This window comes from Halichoerus grypus, chromosome 3 (genome assembly GCF_964656455.1).
Source record: "Halichoerus grypus chromosome 3, mHalGry1.hap1.1, whole genome shotgun sequence".
NCBI classification, from domain to species: Eukaryota; Metazoa; Chordata; class Mammalia; order Carnivora; family Phocidae; genus Halichoerus; species Halichoerus grypus.
Window position 1 is genome coordinate 192,448,532 of NC_135714.1, and position 15,006 is coordinate 192,463,537.

The 15,006-nt window shown below is 38.7% G+C and overlaps 1 protein-coding gene across 3 annotated transcripts in view; it reads right to left on the bottom strand.

The window, feature by feature from the left end:
- Positions 1–15,006, bottom strand: part of SNX25 (sorting nexin 25) — a 127,335-nt gene that overhangs the window by 68,915 nt on the left and 43,414 nt on the right. For all 3 annotated transcript variants that reach the window (XM_078069806.1, XM_078069805.1, XM_078069807.1), the window contains exons 4-5: positions 13,427–13,599; positions 11,748–11,934 (exon numbers count right to left, since the gene is read on the bottom strand). In XM_078069806.1, coding sequence (XP_077925932.1) covers positions 11,748–11,934; positions 13,427–13,599 — 360 coding nt within the window. The remainder of the gene's footprint in view (positions 1–11,747; positions 11,935–13,426; positions 13,600–15,006) is intronic.

A 15,006-nucleotide genomic window follows, 5' to 3' on the forward strand; every position in this document is an offset into this window, starting at 1 on the left:
TCTAAAAAATAAATAAAATAAAATAAAATTAGCAATAACATAGATTAGAATACCATATACATAAACAGGTTTTTAAAAAATTTAAAAGTTAAAAATAATGTTTTCAAAGTTGCTACAGGCTACTTTGTGCCAGGCTAGGAACAGTGTTTTCATTTAGAGGGACTTCAGTTACAACATTTGAAAAGAAATAAAGATGTGGTGATCTCAGCTGGCTACGCTAAACTGTTTCCCAGCTAAGTGTAGCAGAGTAGTCAAGCATGTGAGCTCTGTGTGTTCAAATCCTGCTTCCAACACTGACTGTGTCACCCTGAAAAAATTATTTAAGCTTTCTAAAACTCAAGAGTCCTCATTTGTAAAAAGACTAACCATATTTTTGAATATTATTTCAAAATATTATTTTGAAAATTATTTCAAAAGTAACAGTATTTATGAATATTAAATGAGATAACACCTTTAAAATATTTGGAATAGTGCCCAACCCACAGTGAGAGTTTAATAAATATTAACTATTATTTTTGTCCCTTAACACCGCTGTTGGTTGGCCCTTTAGATATGCAGTATTTAAGGAGATGATGTGTGTGCGTGTTTGTTAAAATATATATAAAAAATTTTTAAGTAGCCTTACTTTTCTCCTGATTATAAAAGTATCTCAGCCTAATCAATTTAAGGCCACCAAGGTCACTGAAGTCCAACAAAATAAGGTTTATTGACTCATTTCAATAAGCATGAAGAAACATGGGGTGTCTCCCCAAACCAAGGAAAAGATAGCTTCGATGGGATTCTGGGGAAGTATGGAGTGTAGATGAAATTTTAAATGAAGCAGCATGTTGACAGGTTCCAAGCAGAGCTGTGTAAATCATCATTTCACATAGATCCAGGGTCTCACTTTCCTGGCAACTACAAAGTTATAATAAACATGGAATGGTTAGTCCAGAAAACCCCGTATCTGTAGCTCTACTTCTGACTTATGTAAATGAGGGTGCTTCTCTGTGTGTCAAAGTGACTGAAACCCTCCAGGCAAGAATAGGATGTGTCACTCTTACCGAAATAATTTCAAATGGCAAAATCTAAGATTTTAGACAGCAAAGTTTCTCAGTGAATAAGAAAGCAGTGGTCATTCAAAGAAGGTTATCATCATGACATTTTACAGCTGCTATGCATTCTTGGAAAAAAAAAATATCATTTCCTGTTAACTTTGTAGCTGGTTTTAGTTTCTGTTATTCCAACCTGATAAATGGCTGGGCAGATTTTACTTCCTCAGGCTGAACCCATTTTTACTTTCTCTAAAGTAACATATATTCATTGAAGAAAATGGGAAAATATACAAAGCATGACATTCAAAGTCAATCCCACTTAACACTTGGTAAGTATTTACAGACTTCTCTTCAAACAAATTTTTTTGTTTTCTAAGACTGGATTTATGCTATAAAAGGCCTTAGAGCCTTTTCAATGTATACCATCTTCCAATATTATTAAATACCCTGATGCAGCACCACTGTTAAGTGGCGCTCCATTGTACAGGTGTGTCGACACCTTTTTTTCACTAAGCCCTAATGGTTAGGCATTCCATTATTTCAAGCTTTTCTCTATTTTAAATAAAATTGCAAGAAACTTTCTTGGAAAAATCTTTTCACACGTTCATGATTATTTCCTTAAAATAAGTGCTTATGAATAATAACTGTATCAGAAAGAATACACATTTTGTGACCTGCTTTCCATATTATAAAACTGTGATGCAGAAAGGCAATAATTCATACTCCTCCCAGGGGGACATGAGGTCGTCTGTTTTCCTACATCCTTGCCAACCCTGGGTGTCAGATTTTTAATCTTCGCCGATATTATGAACCAAGGAAAGTCTCTCATGTTAGTTTTTATGTCTGAGGAGAACAACAAGGTTCAGAGCTACCTTCCCACGGGGTGTGTTTAATGGTATTAAGCAGGAAGTGCCATTAGGTTGTAGCACCACCTGGGGAAGTATTTTCAGTCAGGACTCAGAGTAGTCAGAGTCTCTTTCCTCTAATGGGGCTTTTAAACCAGTTTTCCATTTTTCTAGTGTGTAGAAGGCAGCCGATTCCACAGAAAGACTAAGGCATGCTTCCTAAGCTTTTTCCATTCGTGGCACACGTGGCAAATGATAATATTTGAACAGAACCGCCATCCCAGGTCCTACCCAGCCACCTGGAGGGCTGAGGAAACCTTTATCCCCACACACCTATACGTCACATTTGAGTCACACCAGTTAGGAAGTTCTGGACCAGAGCAGCCTGCGGTATCCCGAACTTATGTAAACACACATGCACAATTCATGCTATGTGTACAGAAAATAACCTGGAAAATACCAAGTATTGTCATGTGTTTGCAATATGGCTTCTATTTTCTTCATCTGGTTTAGATCTTTAAATTTTCCTAAAATAACATGTTACCATATATTCATTTTCTAGTTCCCAGAAGTCTATGGAAATTACATGTTACAAAAGCAAGCTAAGTTATGTCACCACTGGCTAGCTGGTGTCCTTCAGTTAACCTCAAGGAGGCCAAAACTTTTCTCTCTGCTACCTGTACCTCGTTTCTACTAGTGTTTCTCATATCTTTATATCAGCTATTAATATCACCATAAAGTGTTTATTTATAGACCAATGTATAGCACCACTGATGTTACAGTCCATTCTCAATTCTTGCCTGAGGCATTTTCATTCAGGATGCTTACTGAATATCATCTTTTGTTGCCTAGTTTTATGTTCTGTACTGAAAATGTCCTAATGACTTTCTCCTACACTTTGAAGTTTTTCTGACATAAGAGATTGTGTTGCCTCATCTCATCCATTAACCCTATTCAAGTCAGGATCTGAGAATTCTGTTGCCTTCTCCTGCTCACGGTTATATTTTTAGCTCTTTATTGGGATCCTAGCAGGTCTGTCCTCAGAACTGTGCTGATGCATTATCTCATTTAATTATCACAACAGTCGTATGAAATAGGAACTATTTTCTCCATTTCACAGTTAAAACTGAGGCTTGGAGCATACATGACTTGCCAAGGCCACACTGCCTAAAGGAAAGGAAGCCAAGTGCAAGCCAGGTCTGCAAAATCCAAGCCTATCTGACTCGAGCCCATGTCTGTGGGTAGAGTCTACTTTAGATAGCAAGACTGGTCGCTATAGGGTGACTTTTTGTTATTAACCCTCATCTACCTCTAGGAGAACTGCATTTCTGTGTAGTGCAGGGTCATCAAAAGACACAGCGTGTGTGGCCACTACTCAGCAATGTGCTGGAGCCAGCTCACAAGGCTTGTGTCGGCTCATGAGAGGCGGCTGTTAACTTTTCAGGAATTAAAATCTACCATTATTAAAATGATACAAACTTGCGATTAAACTGTACTTTTTAAAAGGTGAAAGTACTTACAACTCATCATTTCCTAATAACTGGATTGTGCTAGTACCTATGTTCACGGTTACTCACGTCTACTGTGTCAGCATGGTGGAGACACTATGTATAGGAGGGTGTGCTGCGACAAATCTCTTCCCAACTTCCCATTCAGTGAGGTCATCCTGGCAGCTTAGTATTAACACCACAGAAACCAGCAAATGCGACAAGTCAGGGCTTCTTACCCCTCCCCAAAATAGCCAGTTTTTAAAAATTACCAGCACACCACTTCTATACTCTTTACTACCATTCCTTCAGTGAACCTGGTGAATCATAAAATTCTTCTCTATTGAGTAGAGACCCAGCACCACCACTTTTGTTTTTTCCAAAAAAAGAGCACTACCCATCCACCCCACCACCTCCTCTTGATGTTTTGTTCTAAGTATAAGGGGCTTCATCCCCAGCCTCTCTCCAGCTCTCTCTCATCTTCTCCTCTATGCTCTAGAGAAGGAAGAGGTCTTTAAACTGACCACAGAGGAGGAGGAACTGGGCATGTGAAGCACAGCCCTTCTGTTCTCCTCCTCTTCAGAGCATGTGTTCTCTGCCTCCAAGGACAGCCAGCACGTGGACTCCGCACCTGCCAGAAAGATGGGGAGGGAGGGAGAATCAGGGACAAAGCCAGGTGGGAAAGAATGTCTGATTCTGAGATTCCATTTTAGAGAGTCATTGCTTGCATATATAAACTACATTCTCCATCACCTATCAGTAATAAGAGCAAGGTTTTTGGCCTTCATTTGGCTTATTCCTTAGCCCTCAGGTGGTTCAGACCTCAGGCTGGAGAGAGGAGCACTGTTATTTACTGGGCCTCCTCAAACCCCCAAATAAAATGTTGCACTCTAGTGGGCCACAAGTAAGTGATCAGTGTCCACATGAAATTAGATCTACTTGCAATCCTTGGTCTGAGATCGAAACGATAGCAGTAACTAACAATGCGGAATATGCAGATCCTGGGCGGAGTGCTTTACGTAAATGGACTCATGGTCCTCATGGTCATTCATAAAGCAGATACACCTTACCCACCGTGCCAGTGTTGCTCCAATTATAAGCGCATCATGAATTCTTTAATTTCAGAGAGATCATAAACTTCTTTATCCCAAATATCCCCTTCTTAGATCAAATTTTCCATGGCCATCAATACTTATCTTTCCTCCTAAATGAAGATATTTTGTTTTCTCCCATATGTTTAACTACTACCTCTGTGCCCTCTGCTATTTCTCAGACACCAACAGAAGGAATTAAATTCTGAAGTCAATGTACTTTTACTTTTTATAAAACTGAAAGATCTTTTTGAACGTTTTCCATAAGCAGCCTTGCATTTTAATGTGGTTTTTTTAAAAACTAAATTTATATTCATTTATTCTTTTCATAAAAATTTGCCAGGCTTCTCTTTGTTTTATACTTCATGATTTCTCATCTCCTTGCCCACCCACGTTAACCTTTCCTTCGCAGTTTATATGTGCTTACTGATTTCTGACATGGTGGAGCAGTTTGTCTGAAGGTATGCTCGATTTCTTTTTCCATGTTCCTCTATAACGTAATCCAATTTTACTGCTCATGACTCAAAATCTATCTTCAGAATCACTGTTCAAAGCACCAAACATTCAAATAATTTAAATTCTCCTACACAGAAGCATGCAATTTTAGGAATTTTAATATTTTTAGTGTACTAATCTTCATGTGCAAATGCCCCTGAACTAATTCAGAGATGAAATCCATCCCCTTAACATCTGAAGAAAAACCATTTAGCAAACTCCCTCAGTAACCCATTCCACTGCTCCTTATGACCTCTTAAATTAACCTATCCATTATGGCCATTCCCTCTTGCTTTATCGCAGTAAAACAGAAAACACATTCATCTCAGTACACACTCGATAAAAGGTTTCCTTCATTTCTCCAAGCGAAATAATACTTAATATTTTAATTTTAAACCTTTTATTCATTATTAGCATTTCCTCTCTACTATTTTTAGATTCTCCATGTTGCTCTTTAAGTAAGGGGTCAGAAATAAACAAATCCAGAACTGAAAAAATCTAATAAAGACTGGACTGGCAGCAAATGAAGTTACGGCAGTGACAGGTTGCCCTGATTTTCTTGTCTCTCTGGCAGCCTTTCCCTGTCTCCCTAACAAAGGATGGCACTTCTGGCAGCACTGTTCCCTACGCAAGGATTAGTGCCTGCAAAGGCTCCTGGACAGTAGAGACTGGCCGCCCCACTTGCAGGAAGTCCCACAAAGGAGGGGCCGTGTGCGCTGCTCTTTTCTGCCCACCTGGCTAGCCGGTTACCCGCCTTTACAGATAGGATTTCAAGTCAGACAGACCTGAGTTCAAATCCCAGCAGTTCCTTATTAGCTAAGTGATCCAGGGCAAGTCACTTTACCTTCCCCAACTACGTAATGAGAATAGTAATACTTAATTCACATAGTTGTTACAACAATCAGATGGTAAGAATTTCACTGTACCTAATGCATATTGGATATTCAACAAATGGTAGCTTAAAAACAAAGAAGTTTCCCCTTCTTGGGCATTTGCTTGGCATCTCTTTAACTTTGGCAAATGTCTAGTCCTGGAAAGTAGTACTTGTCCAATGTCTGTGCGGGGAGTAGGGCTATCCCGCCTTGCTCTAACTATACGACAGGAGCACTGTAGCAAAAATGGCAACGTGCCCATTCTGTATCTATGTTTCTTTTTTCCTTAGTAATAGAATCCTCCACTTTTAACTGAACCTAAGGCTTCCCAGAATAATTATATCTGACGGAAAAAATATAAGCAGAAATGTCATGTAGTAGCTTCCAGGTAGTTCTTTAAAAGACAGCCAATGTGTGACCTTTGCCACCATCTTTTCTTGCCTTCATTCTGCTTCCTGGAATTAGGATATGATGAATGGCATTCTAGACTACACCCTGAACCACGAGGACTCGGGAATATTCCTAGGATGGCAGAGCAGTGAGCTGGACAGAGCCTGGGTCCCTGAGGAGGGTAGAGCCCTCCTACCAGTCTTAGACTGCCTGTTCCCGACTTCTTTTATAGAAGAAAGAAAAAACCCTCTGGACTTTGGTAAGTAATCATTATTCTGTGGGTTTTCTAGCCTCCTCATCTAAATCTAATCCTAGTATAAGTATCTCCAATCTTTTCATGGGATTCAAGTAATACTTTTTAATCAGGGGCAATTTTGTCCTCCAGAGGACATCTGGCAATGTCTGGGGCATGTTTTTGGTTATCACAACTCCGGAGGTGGTACTGGCATCCGATGGGTGAGGCTAGTGATGCTAATATTCTACAATAAGTAGAACCACCCCCACAACCAAGAATTGTCTGGGCCAAAATGGCATTTTCGCCAAGGCTGAGAAACCTCGGGTTAAATACATCTCTCAGGATCACCAGTGATAAAACGCCCTTTATTCATTACAATAAACATGGTAGAAGAATGAGGTGTCTGGATTAATCAATATTCTTCTCAATAGTTACTATCTCTCACAAACAGTGATAAATAGTTTTCAAAGAATTAGAATATAACAACTATAGGACATCTAGCCGAGACTTGAGATTGGTAGCAGGTGGAAGAATATTCCATTTAAAAGAGATTCTCAATTCTAGTTGCACGTTATAATCACCTGGAGGGCGTTTAAAAACCACTGATGACCGGGTTCCACTGCAGGCCAATTATATAAAAATCCCTGGGGGTGAAGCCTAGGCAAGTGTACTTCTCATGGAGGAGCAAATTGCTTCCATAGAGCACTTTGTGCAAACACGCCGAGGAATTACACACACAACACAGGCAACGGGGTATTCCTGGGCCATGATCCGCCTGCTCCCTCCTAGGAGGTTCTATAAGGGCAGAACCTTTCATTTCCCCTTTGTTTAATGTTTACTCCCATTCCCTCTTTCTCTTCAAAATAAAGGAACACACAGCGCTTTCTCTAGTACAGCTGTAATCGTCGAGTCTCGATAACGGATGTGTCTTTGCTCTGACCTCTGGTTTGCCTTCCTTGACGGTGGTCGCCACCCCACCACCCAGACGGGTGGTGGGAATCTGTTCAGTTGTCCTTTAATATCTTGCATCAACAGGACATTCAGATTTCTGGCTCCTGTCTCGTTAGCAGAGTGGATCACTGCTTCCACTAGAAGACGCTGGAAAATTCAAAATGTTATACCAGTCCAGCCACCACATCCTCACTTCCACATCTTGGATGCCAGAAAAGAAGAAAAAGGAAGTAACTGCAAAGGACAGTGAGATATCCAGCTGTAATTTTTTTAAAGCCTGGGTGATTCTAATATATAGCCAAGGTCAAAAACCACTGGTTTAGTGTACGCGAAGGGAGCACTTCTAGCTCCATAATCGTACTGTCAAAGCAGCTCATGCTGACTCCGAAAAAAAACAAACTGTCACAGAACTACAAATATGACCTTCAAGGTTTTTTTGGTTTGGTTGTTTGTTTTTAATGCATTCCAACCCAGCAGAGTTTAATGACTTTATTTCCTTTAGAAAATATGCATCTATCTCCCAAATATGTATGAAATAAAAGTGGATGGTTTCATCAACTGCTTAAGTCTAAATAAGACACATTCCTTGCTTAGGTGGCCTATCTTAAAATCTTACTGAGGGCAATTTGGAGATAGTGACCTAAAATGCTAATAAAGTCCGACAGTGCCGTACTCTCATTGTACAAGAAAAACGAAATAGTTCAGACTACGATGGAAGAAAGCCACTCCATTAGTGCGAGGCAGCTGATAAGCTTCGTCAGTGCCGGCTTTAGACAAGAGTCTGATAAAAAGCAATTTTGCCTGTCAGTAACAGTATGTAGGCCTGACCCTTGAATACGGAGCAATTTTTCTATCAGATAAACAATAAGTAGCCCAGTAACGAGATAATTTATGCAGCATCACTTTTTTTGAGCAAAAAGATCAACCTCTACCACTGCAGAGTTGTTCCTGGTAGCCTTTCTAGTTCAATCTGTGCAAGAAGCACAGAATAAGGTTAGCCCTCAGATTACCCTAAGATACAATGAATAGGGACACTGCCCCCTGGATACAAGATATACCAGTACAATATCAAACAGAACTGCCTGAAATTTTATCTACAGCAAAGGCCAAGGAATGGTCTCATAGAAAAAATGCCCTTCACAGTATTTTCTCCCAAGCTTCTTTGCCAAGCTGTTGCGGGGACTATATATTCTTCAAGATTACCATGATCCCATAGCTTATGCTGACTAACGTATACGACTTCTTGTTACAAGAGAAATTTGCAGCCCTTCCAAAGGAAGTCATCAACATACTTGCCAAGATTACAAAATTGAAAGTTTATAAAGGGACAGAGGTCAGAAAGATAGGTCATTTCAGTTGTGCTCAGTCATTACATCAACTTAATTAAATCTGAAAATGTATTGTTTTCTATCTAATAGAGTGGGCACTTTAAGAGTTTGAAAATCTAATCACCAAAGTACCTCTCCAAGTGTCCTCCCCATGGACTCTATGAACTTTGTTGGAAAGAAAACCCAACAGTAATGTGGAGGACACAAAAGAGAACAGGAATATATGGAATAGGAATATATATGAGATGTTTGGTTAGGAAGAGATTAGGAATTTTCTGATAATACTACTGAAGATGCTCAATGATAACTCAAAAGGCATTCTTTAAAATGCAAACAACTCAAATTATCCATCGACTGACAAAAGAATAAACAAAATGTGGTGTATTAATACAATGGAATATTATTCAGCCAAAAAAAGAAATGAAGTACTGATACATTCCACAACATGGATGACCTTGAAAATATTTTGCTGAAGAAGCCAGACACAAAAGGCCACATGTTGCACGATTCCATTTACATGAAACGTCCGTAACAGGCAAATCCACAGAGACAGAAAGTAGATTAGTGGTTGCCAAGGGCTGGGGTGGAGAAGGAATGGGGAGTGACTGCTAATGGGCACAGGGCTTCTTTTTAAAATGACGAAAATATTCTGGAATTAGAGGTAATGGTGGCACAGTCTGAATACACTAAAAACCACTGAATCATATACTTTAAAGTGGTGAATTTAATGGGGTGTAAGCCATATCTCTTTAGTTCAGCATTTCTACTGCCCCTTACGCCCCTCTGTGCTCAACAGAGGGCCTGCCTCTCAGGACACCCAGTGTGTTAGACTTCAGTGTTGCCCTATTTATGACATCAAGAGGAAGTGATCTTACAGAAAGATTTAAGCGCTCATACCATTTTTATTTCATCATGTTTAAAGTGAAAAGCGTCAAATCAGGATACCTAGTGTCCTCTTTGGCCACTCAGGTGAAAGCAATCCAAAATGCCCCTACTGTGACAAAAGCAGGTTATCCAATTATCCCGGGGCTTTTGTTTTCTAAAGGTCAATTCTTACTGAGTTCCTTCTTTACCTATCAGATGACGAACTGCCAATATTAACATATCTATAGCATTTCAGATAGTCCTGAGCCTCTGACCAGTACGTTTTGAAAAAGATAAGCCATTAATTCTAATCAAGATTCATTCATCTCATACTACAGAACTGTGTTAGAGTACCAATGTTTGATCACTCAAAATAATGACTTCTGATTTCAAAAAAGTCTTTTGGTACCTTTTCGTTACACCACTATCTTTGTCAACATGTGTGCAGTGCTAGGATCTTTTGTTTGATACACAAAACAGAACGCTCATTCATAAGTCTGGAAGCAGAATGAATACGGATTCAGTTAACTATCTGCCACTATTGATCCTAGATTGTTATCTTAGACTTCCTTGAAGTTACCAAGTGACCCACTTCTGACTGTATTGTGAAAGACTGCTTAACAGGGAAAAAGTACTTAGGAATGCAACGCCTCCTCAGTTTATCTCCATGAGGTGCCATCTGTTCACAAGCAATGTCTTCAGAGAAAACCGTAATTCCACAGAGGTGGTCATCACGTTAGCAAGGTCACACCACATGCAGAACCTCCAGAACCACAGTTACAGCAGAGGCACACAGAGCGAGACTAGAGCACGGTTTGAACAGCACCTCCAGAACCAGCACTTGGGGTGCGTGTGTTGGCAGTTTTAAGGGGAAGAGGAGGCAACAAGGGTGTCCTGTCCTTGTGAGCTCTTTCACTCTCTATAGAATGACACTTTAAACTCCTTTTAAATTTCAAAGGAAGTCCTGATAAGGATAACCTTTGAGTGGGTATAACCTATACACCCCAGATAACAAATCTGGGATACTGACTCGGGTTCTCTACAGCTCAAGGGTCACAATGATCAAAAAGGAATTTCTAGGTTCAGACACAGATGATTATAAATCTCTAATAAATGCGTACCATATAGCTTATTCAAGATTATGCATGGAAAGAGAAGCATAAATAAATCTCCGGAGATTACATCCCCTAAGAATTAAATTATCTGTAACCACAGTCATACAAGTGAAGCCATCATTATACATTTGCAGGACCTAGATCAATACAGGACATGGTTTACAAGAACATGGTCCCTCTATAATGTCTACCTCTTACAATACTGTGTTATTCAGATTAGAAAACTAAGCAGCACAACTCACCTTAATGGTGACCCTAGTTCAGAGGCAAATATGACAAATCTAAAATCCTCAACGAGTTTAAAGACCCTTTCAGTCAATATTTTATTTTCCATCTGTAATTTATCAAAATTACTTACCAGAAGCAAAACGGACATACGGAGTTGCCTTTCTTCCCCATGTATTATTGTTTGGGGACATTAAAACTGAAGAGGAACCACAGAAACAGAAGCCTAGAAAATCCACAAACTATATATTGCTATATAATCATACTGTTTATGCATATACTATGAAAATAAAAAATAAATATACAAAAACAGACACACTTAACCCTAAGATATCTCAAGTACGATAAGGAAGATTCCACTCCACTATCAAAGAGACTCCTAGGGTATATTTCAAATGTGTTTTCTCAAAATAATTAGTCAAGAACCCATGATTCCCAAACCTGGACCTGCATTTTCTCAGAAAAATGAAGATCAATGCAATGTTCTATTATGTAATTTTAAAAACACACCATCTCCTTCCCATGGTTTTCTAAGTAAATATCTGAGCAGCTAAGTAGTTACTCCTACAACTAAACAGCTTTCAATCTATTATAACCTAATTACTTGAAAAACAGGATACCTTGGGAAAAAAAAAAAAAACAACACTAATTCCTCTGCGAAAGGAGAAGCTGGATAAATTTAGTTGTCACTGAGTAGTAAGATTTATGGACTTCCTTTATTTCTGCCTCCCTGACAACCACATTTTTTTGGTACCTCACTAGGCAGAGGATGATAATTAGTAGCTACTGTCATGCTATAATTAAAGATCAAATACCTTAGTTGCTTCAAGAACTCAACATCAGAGTTGCTATTAATAAGCTTGATGAACTCTTCATAAGAAGGAGCATAGGTGTAGGCTCTCTTGTGATGTTCATTCATCTGTTCTCTGCGCTCCAACTGGGCAAGTAGCATCTGGTTAATGTAATCTGGATTACTAAGTAAATCCACTACTGGCTTCAAGACTGTGGGAAGAAGAAGAAAGCACCACTGAGAAAGGTATTGTCCTTTAAAGGAATTGTTTTTCTTTTACAGAACTGAAACCACATTTGGGAAACGTTTTTAAACTACCCAAATGGGGAAAATACAAACAACTCAAATATTCAAAAATGCGTGTGCGTGTACATACAGCTCCCTCTGGGTATGCTACCAACTACGGCCACAATCAAGTGGTTGATTTAACAAACGAGTTAAGTTTAAAGGAATAATGAAAGAAAGTCATTTGCAACCCAGGTTCCTAACAAAGACATCAAAATTAAGTACACTGATTATTTTCCTTTTATTTATTTTTTTATAAGGCTCAATAGGTTTTGTCTGCCAAAAGATGAAAGTGAACGTTCTCCCAACTGGTGAATGCAGACCTCAAGGAAGAAGTTGTCAAAAAGTCAATAACACGACTACAAACTCATCCTACTAACTTTAGGTTAAAAGGTCCCCTTTTCGGGGTGCCTGGGGGGCTCAGTTGGTTAAGTATCAGAGTCTTGATTTTGGCTCAGGTCATAATCTCAGGGTCCTGGGATTAAGCCCGGCGTCGAGTCTGCTTGAGGATTCTCTCCCTCACCTTCTGCCCCTCCTCCCCACCACTTGCACACATGCATGCTCACACATACTCTCTTTCTCTAAAATAAATAAATAATCTTAAAAAAAAAAAAGTTGCCTTTTCTGGGGTGCCTGGGTGGCTCAGTTGGTTAGGCAACCAACTCTTGAGCTCAGCTGAGCTGTTGATCTCAGGGTTGTGAAGCCAAAAATAAAAAATAAAAATAAATTTAAAAATTCCCTTTTCTCTATGTTTGGTATCCACTAATGACCACAGACAATAAATGAGACAATCAATCAATGCATATCAAATGCAATGTTATTTGAGATTTTGAGGTAAGAGAAATTTCTCTTAGGTCTTGTTTTCTTCCATTTTTCGTATTCTGGCCAAGCATCTCCCTCATTATACGTCCTTTAGTAATTACATTATACTGTGGTACAGCTCCTTTTTTGTTTATTCCAAGTTCACAAAATTACATATAGGCATTATCAATGAATCTTCTATCTTAAAAGTATTTTAAGTAAATGCACACTAGAGTTTGAGTACAGGTATTCTTTCATTGATGAATATATTATTGACCTGGATAATTCAAAAGCTACCCTAAAGGGATGCTTCCCTGTGAAGAACATAAGGACTAATTATCCTTTGTCAAAATAAACAACAGAATGGATTATGCATTTGGCAACATGTTACATAACAAACTTGTTTATCATGGATGGCCAAATAATGCTGTCTTTAAGTGACACTTCACATTTGAAAATCTGAAAATATCTTAGCTCCCACATGTCCCATGATATACAAGGTCCGCATAGGTATATATAAAGTGTTATCCACATTAGTATGTAGAACATTTGTTTGCATATCATTTGTTTGCATATTTGTTATCACATTAGTAATAAGAATTATTTATAAAAGTCTACCTTTTGTTGTGAGTATTTCTGCAAGCATTATACGTAAGCTGAGAGACTGGACATCCTTTGAGGGAAGGAGACAAAACACCAGAACCCGAGAACACGTTTGTAGGAATCTCACTTCATCATATGAGTTCCTCAAGCATGTATGTAACACAAAAGGCCTTGGTTGTTCTTCATGTCTAAAAGAAATTAATGAAGAGAGGGAAGAGGAAGGAAAGAAATTTCTGGAAACAATTTGGTTATGTATCAAGTATAAAATATCTCAAATGGACAATACATGTTGTAATAATTGTGTCCACTCCTCAAAAATGTCAATAGCTAATAATTTTCTCAATCACAGACTAATTTAGAAAAATGCTAATGCATGCTCTTTCAGGATTTCAAACCTTAAGTAGCATCAACAATTACACATAACTCCCAAATCACAGCAACAATCCAGAAAAGTATGAGTGTTTCTTTAACTGGATTATTTTTAAGTCCCTTAGATGTCTTCTTAAATGTGATCTACAGCTTCATTTTTCAAAAAAAACTTAAGAAAACATAACCAGAGTCACTAGACAGCTTTCCTGACTAAGTAATCATGGGATAAAAATGCTACGGGTTTTCTACGAGGAGCAGGTCCGTGACGTCCTTGATGCTACAGAAACTGGTGGCAAACTGCCTTCTGTGAGGTTCCCAAGTATTTTCTAAAGAGTCTTGCCAACTGTGGTCACAGGCTTCCCTATCAGCACTGACCCTATCCTCATCCCAGGACCATTAATTTGGAGGATCTGAGTGAAGAGGAGTAGAAAGTAGAACTTTCTATACCTCCTTTTCCCACAGTACCTTGATAGGAGTAGTTCAAGAAAGACTGGGAAGTTCATTTTTCTAATACCTTCCAGATAAGAGACAACGTTTATGGACTTCTTATATTAACTAAATATAATGCACCCAATCCTGGGCAAGGGGTGACACTACGCAGAGCAGAAGGAATCATACCAGGTGCTACATAGTATTGAAACAAATGCATATTAGTGCCTTTTACGACTCGCACCTCCGGAGTGTCGAAGGCAATTTCTTTTTGCACTGGAGAATGAAGACTAGTTTCCAGAGTAGGTACTCTAAAACAGAAAGATTTCCTCTTTGTCTTCTACGCCAAGCAAGAAAAATTCAACACTAATATGAAAAGCCAACAAAAGAAACAGATTTTAAGACTAACCCTTTACATATATAGTGATATATGTTAACTCTTTAAAAATGGCATCTTCAGGGGTACCTGGCTGGCTCAGTTGGTAGAACATGAGACTCTTGATTTGGGGGGCATGAGTTCAGGCCATTAGGGGTAGAGTTTACTTAAAAAAAAAAAAACAAAAATAAAAAATAAGTAAATTTAAAATGGCATCTTCAATTATTTGAAATTCTAGCTATGCTGCCAGTTAGAGATGATCTTTTAGTATAGTAAGATCTAGATGATACTTGTCTCATCAAGCACTTTTAAGGATGAAACTTTACTTTAAAATAGGTAGTCGGTTAACAATTATTGGGGAAAGCTGGCCCCAAAAAACTAACGACAGAAGCGTCTTTCTATAATAACAAAATACCTCTCA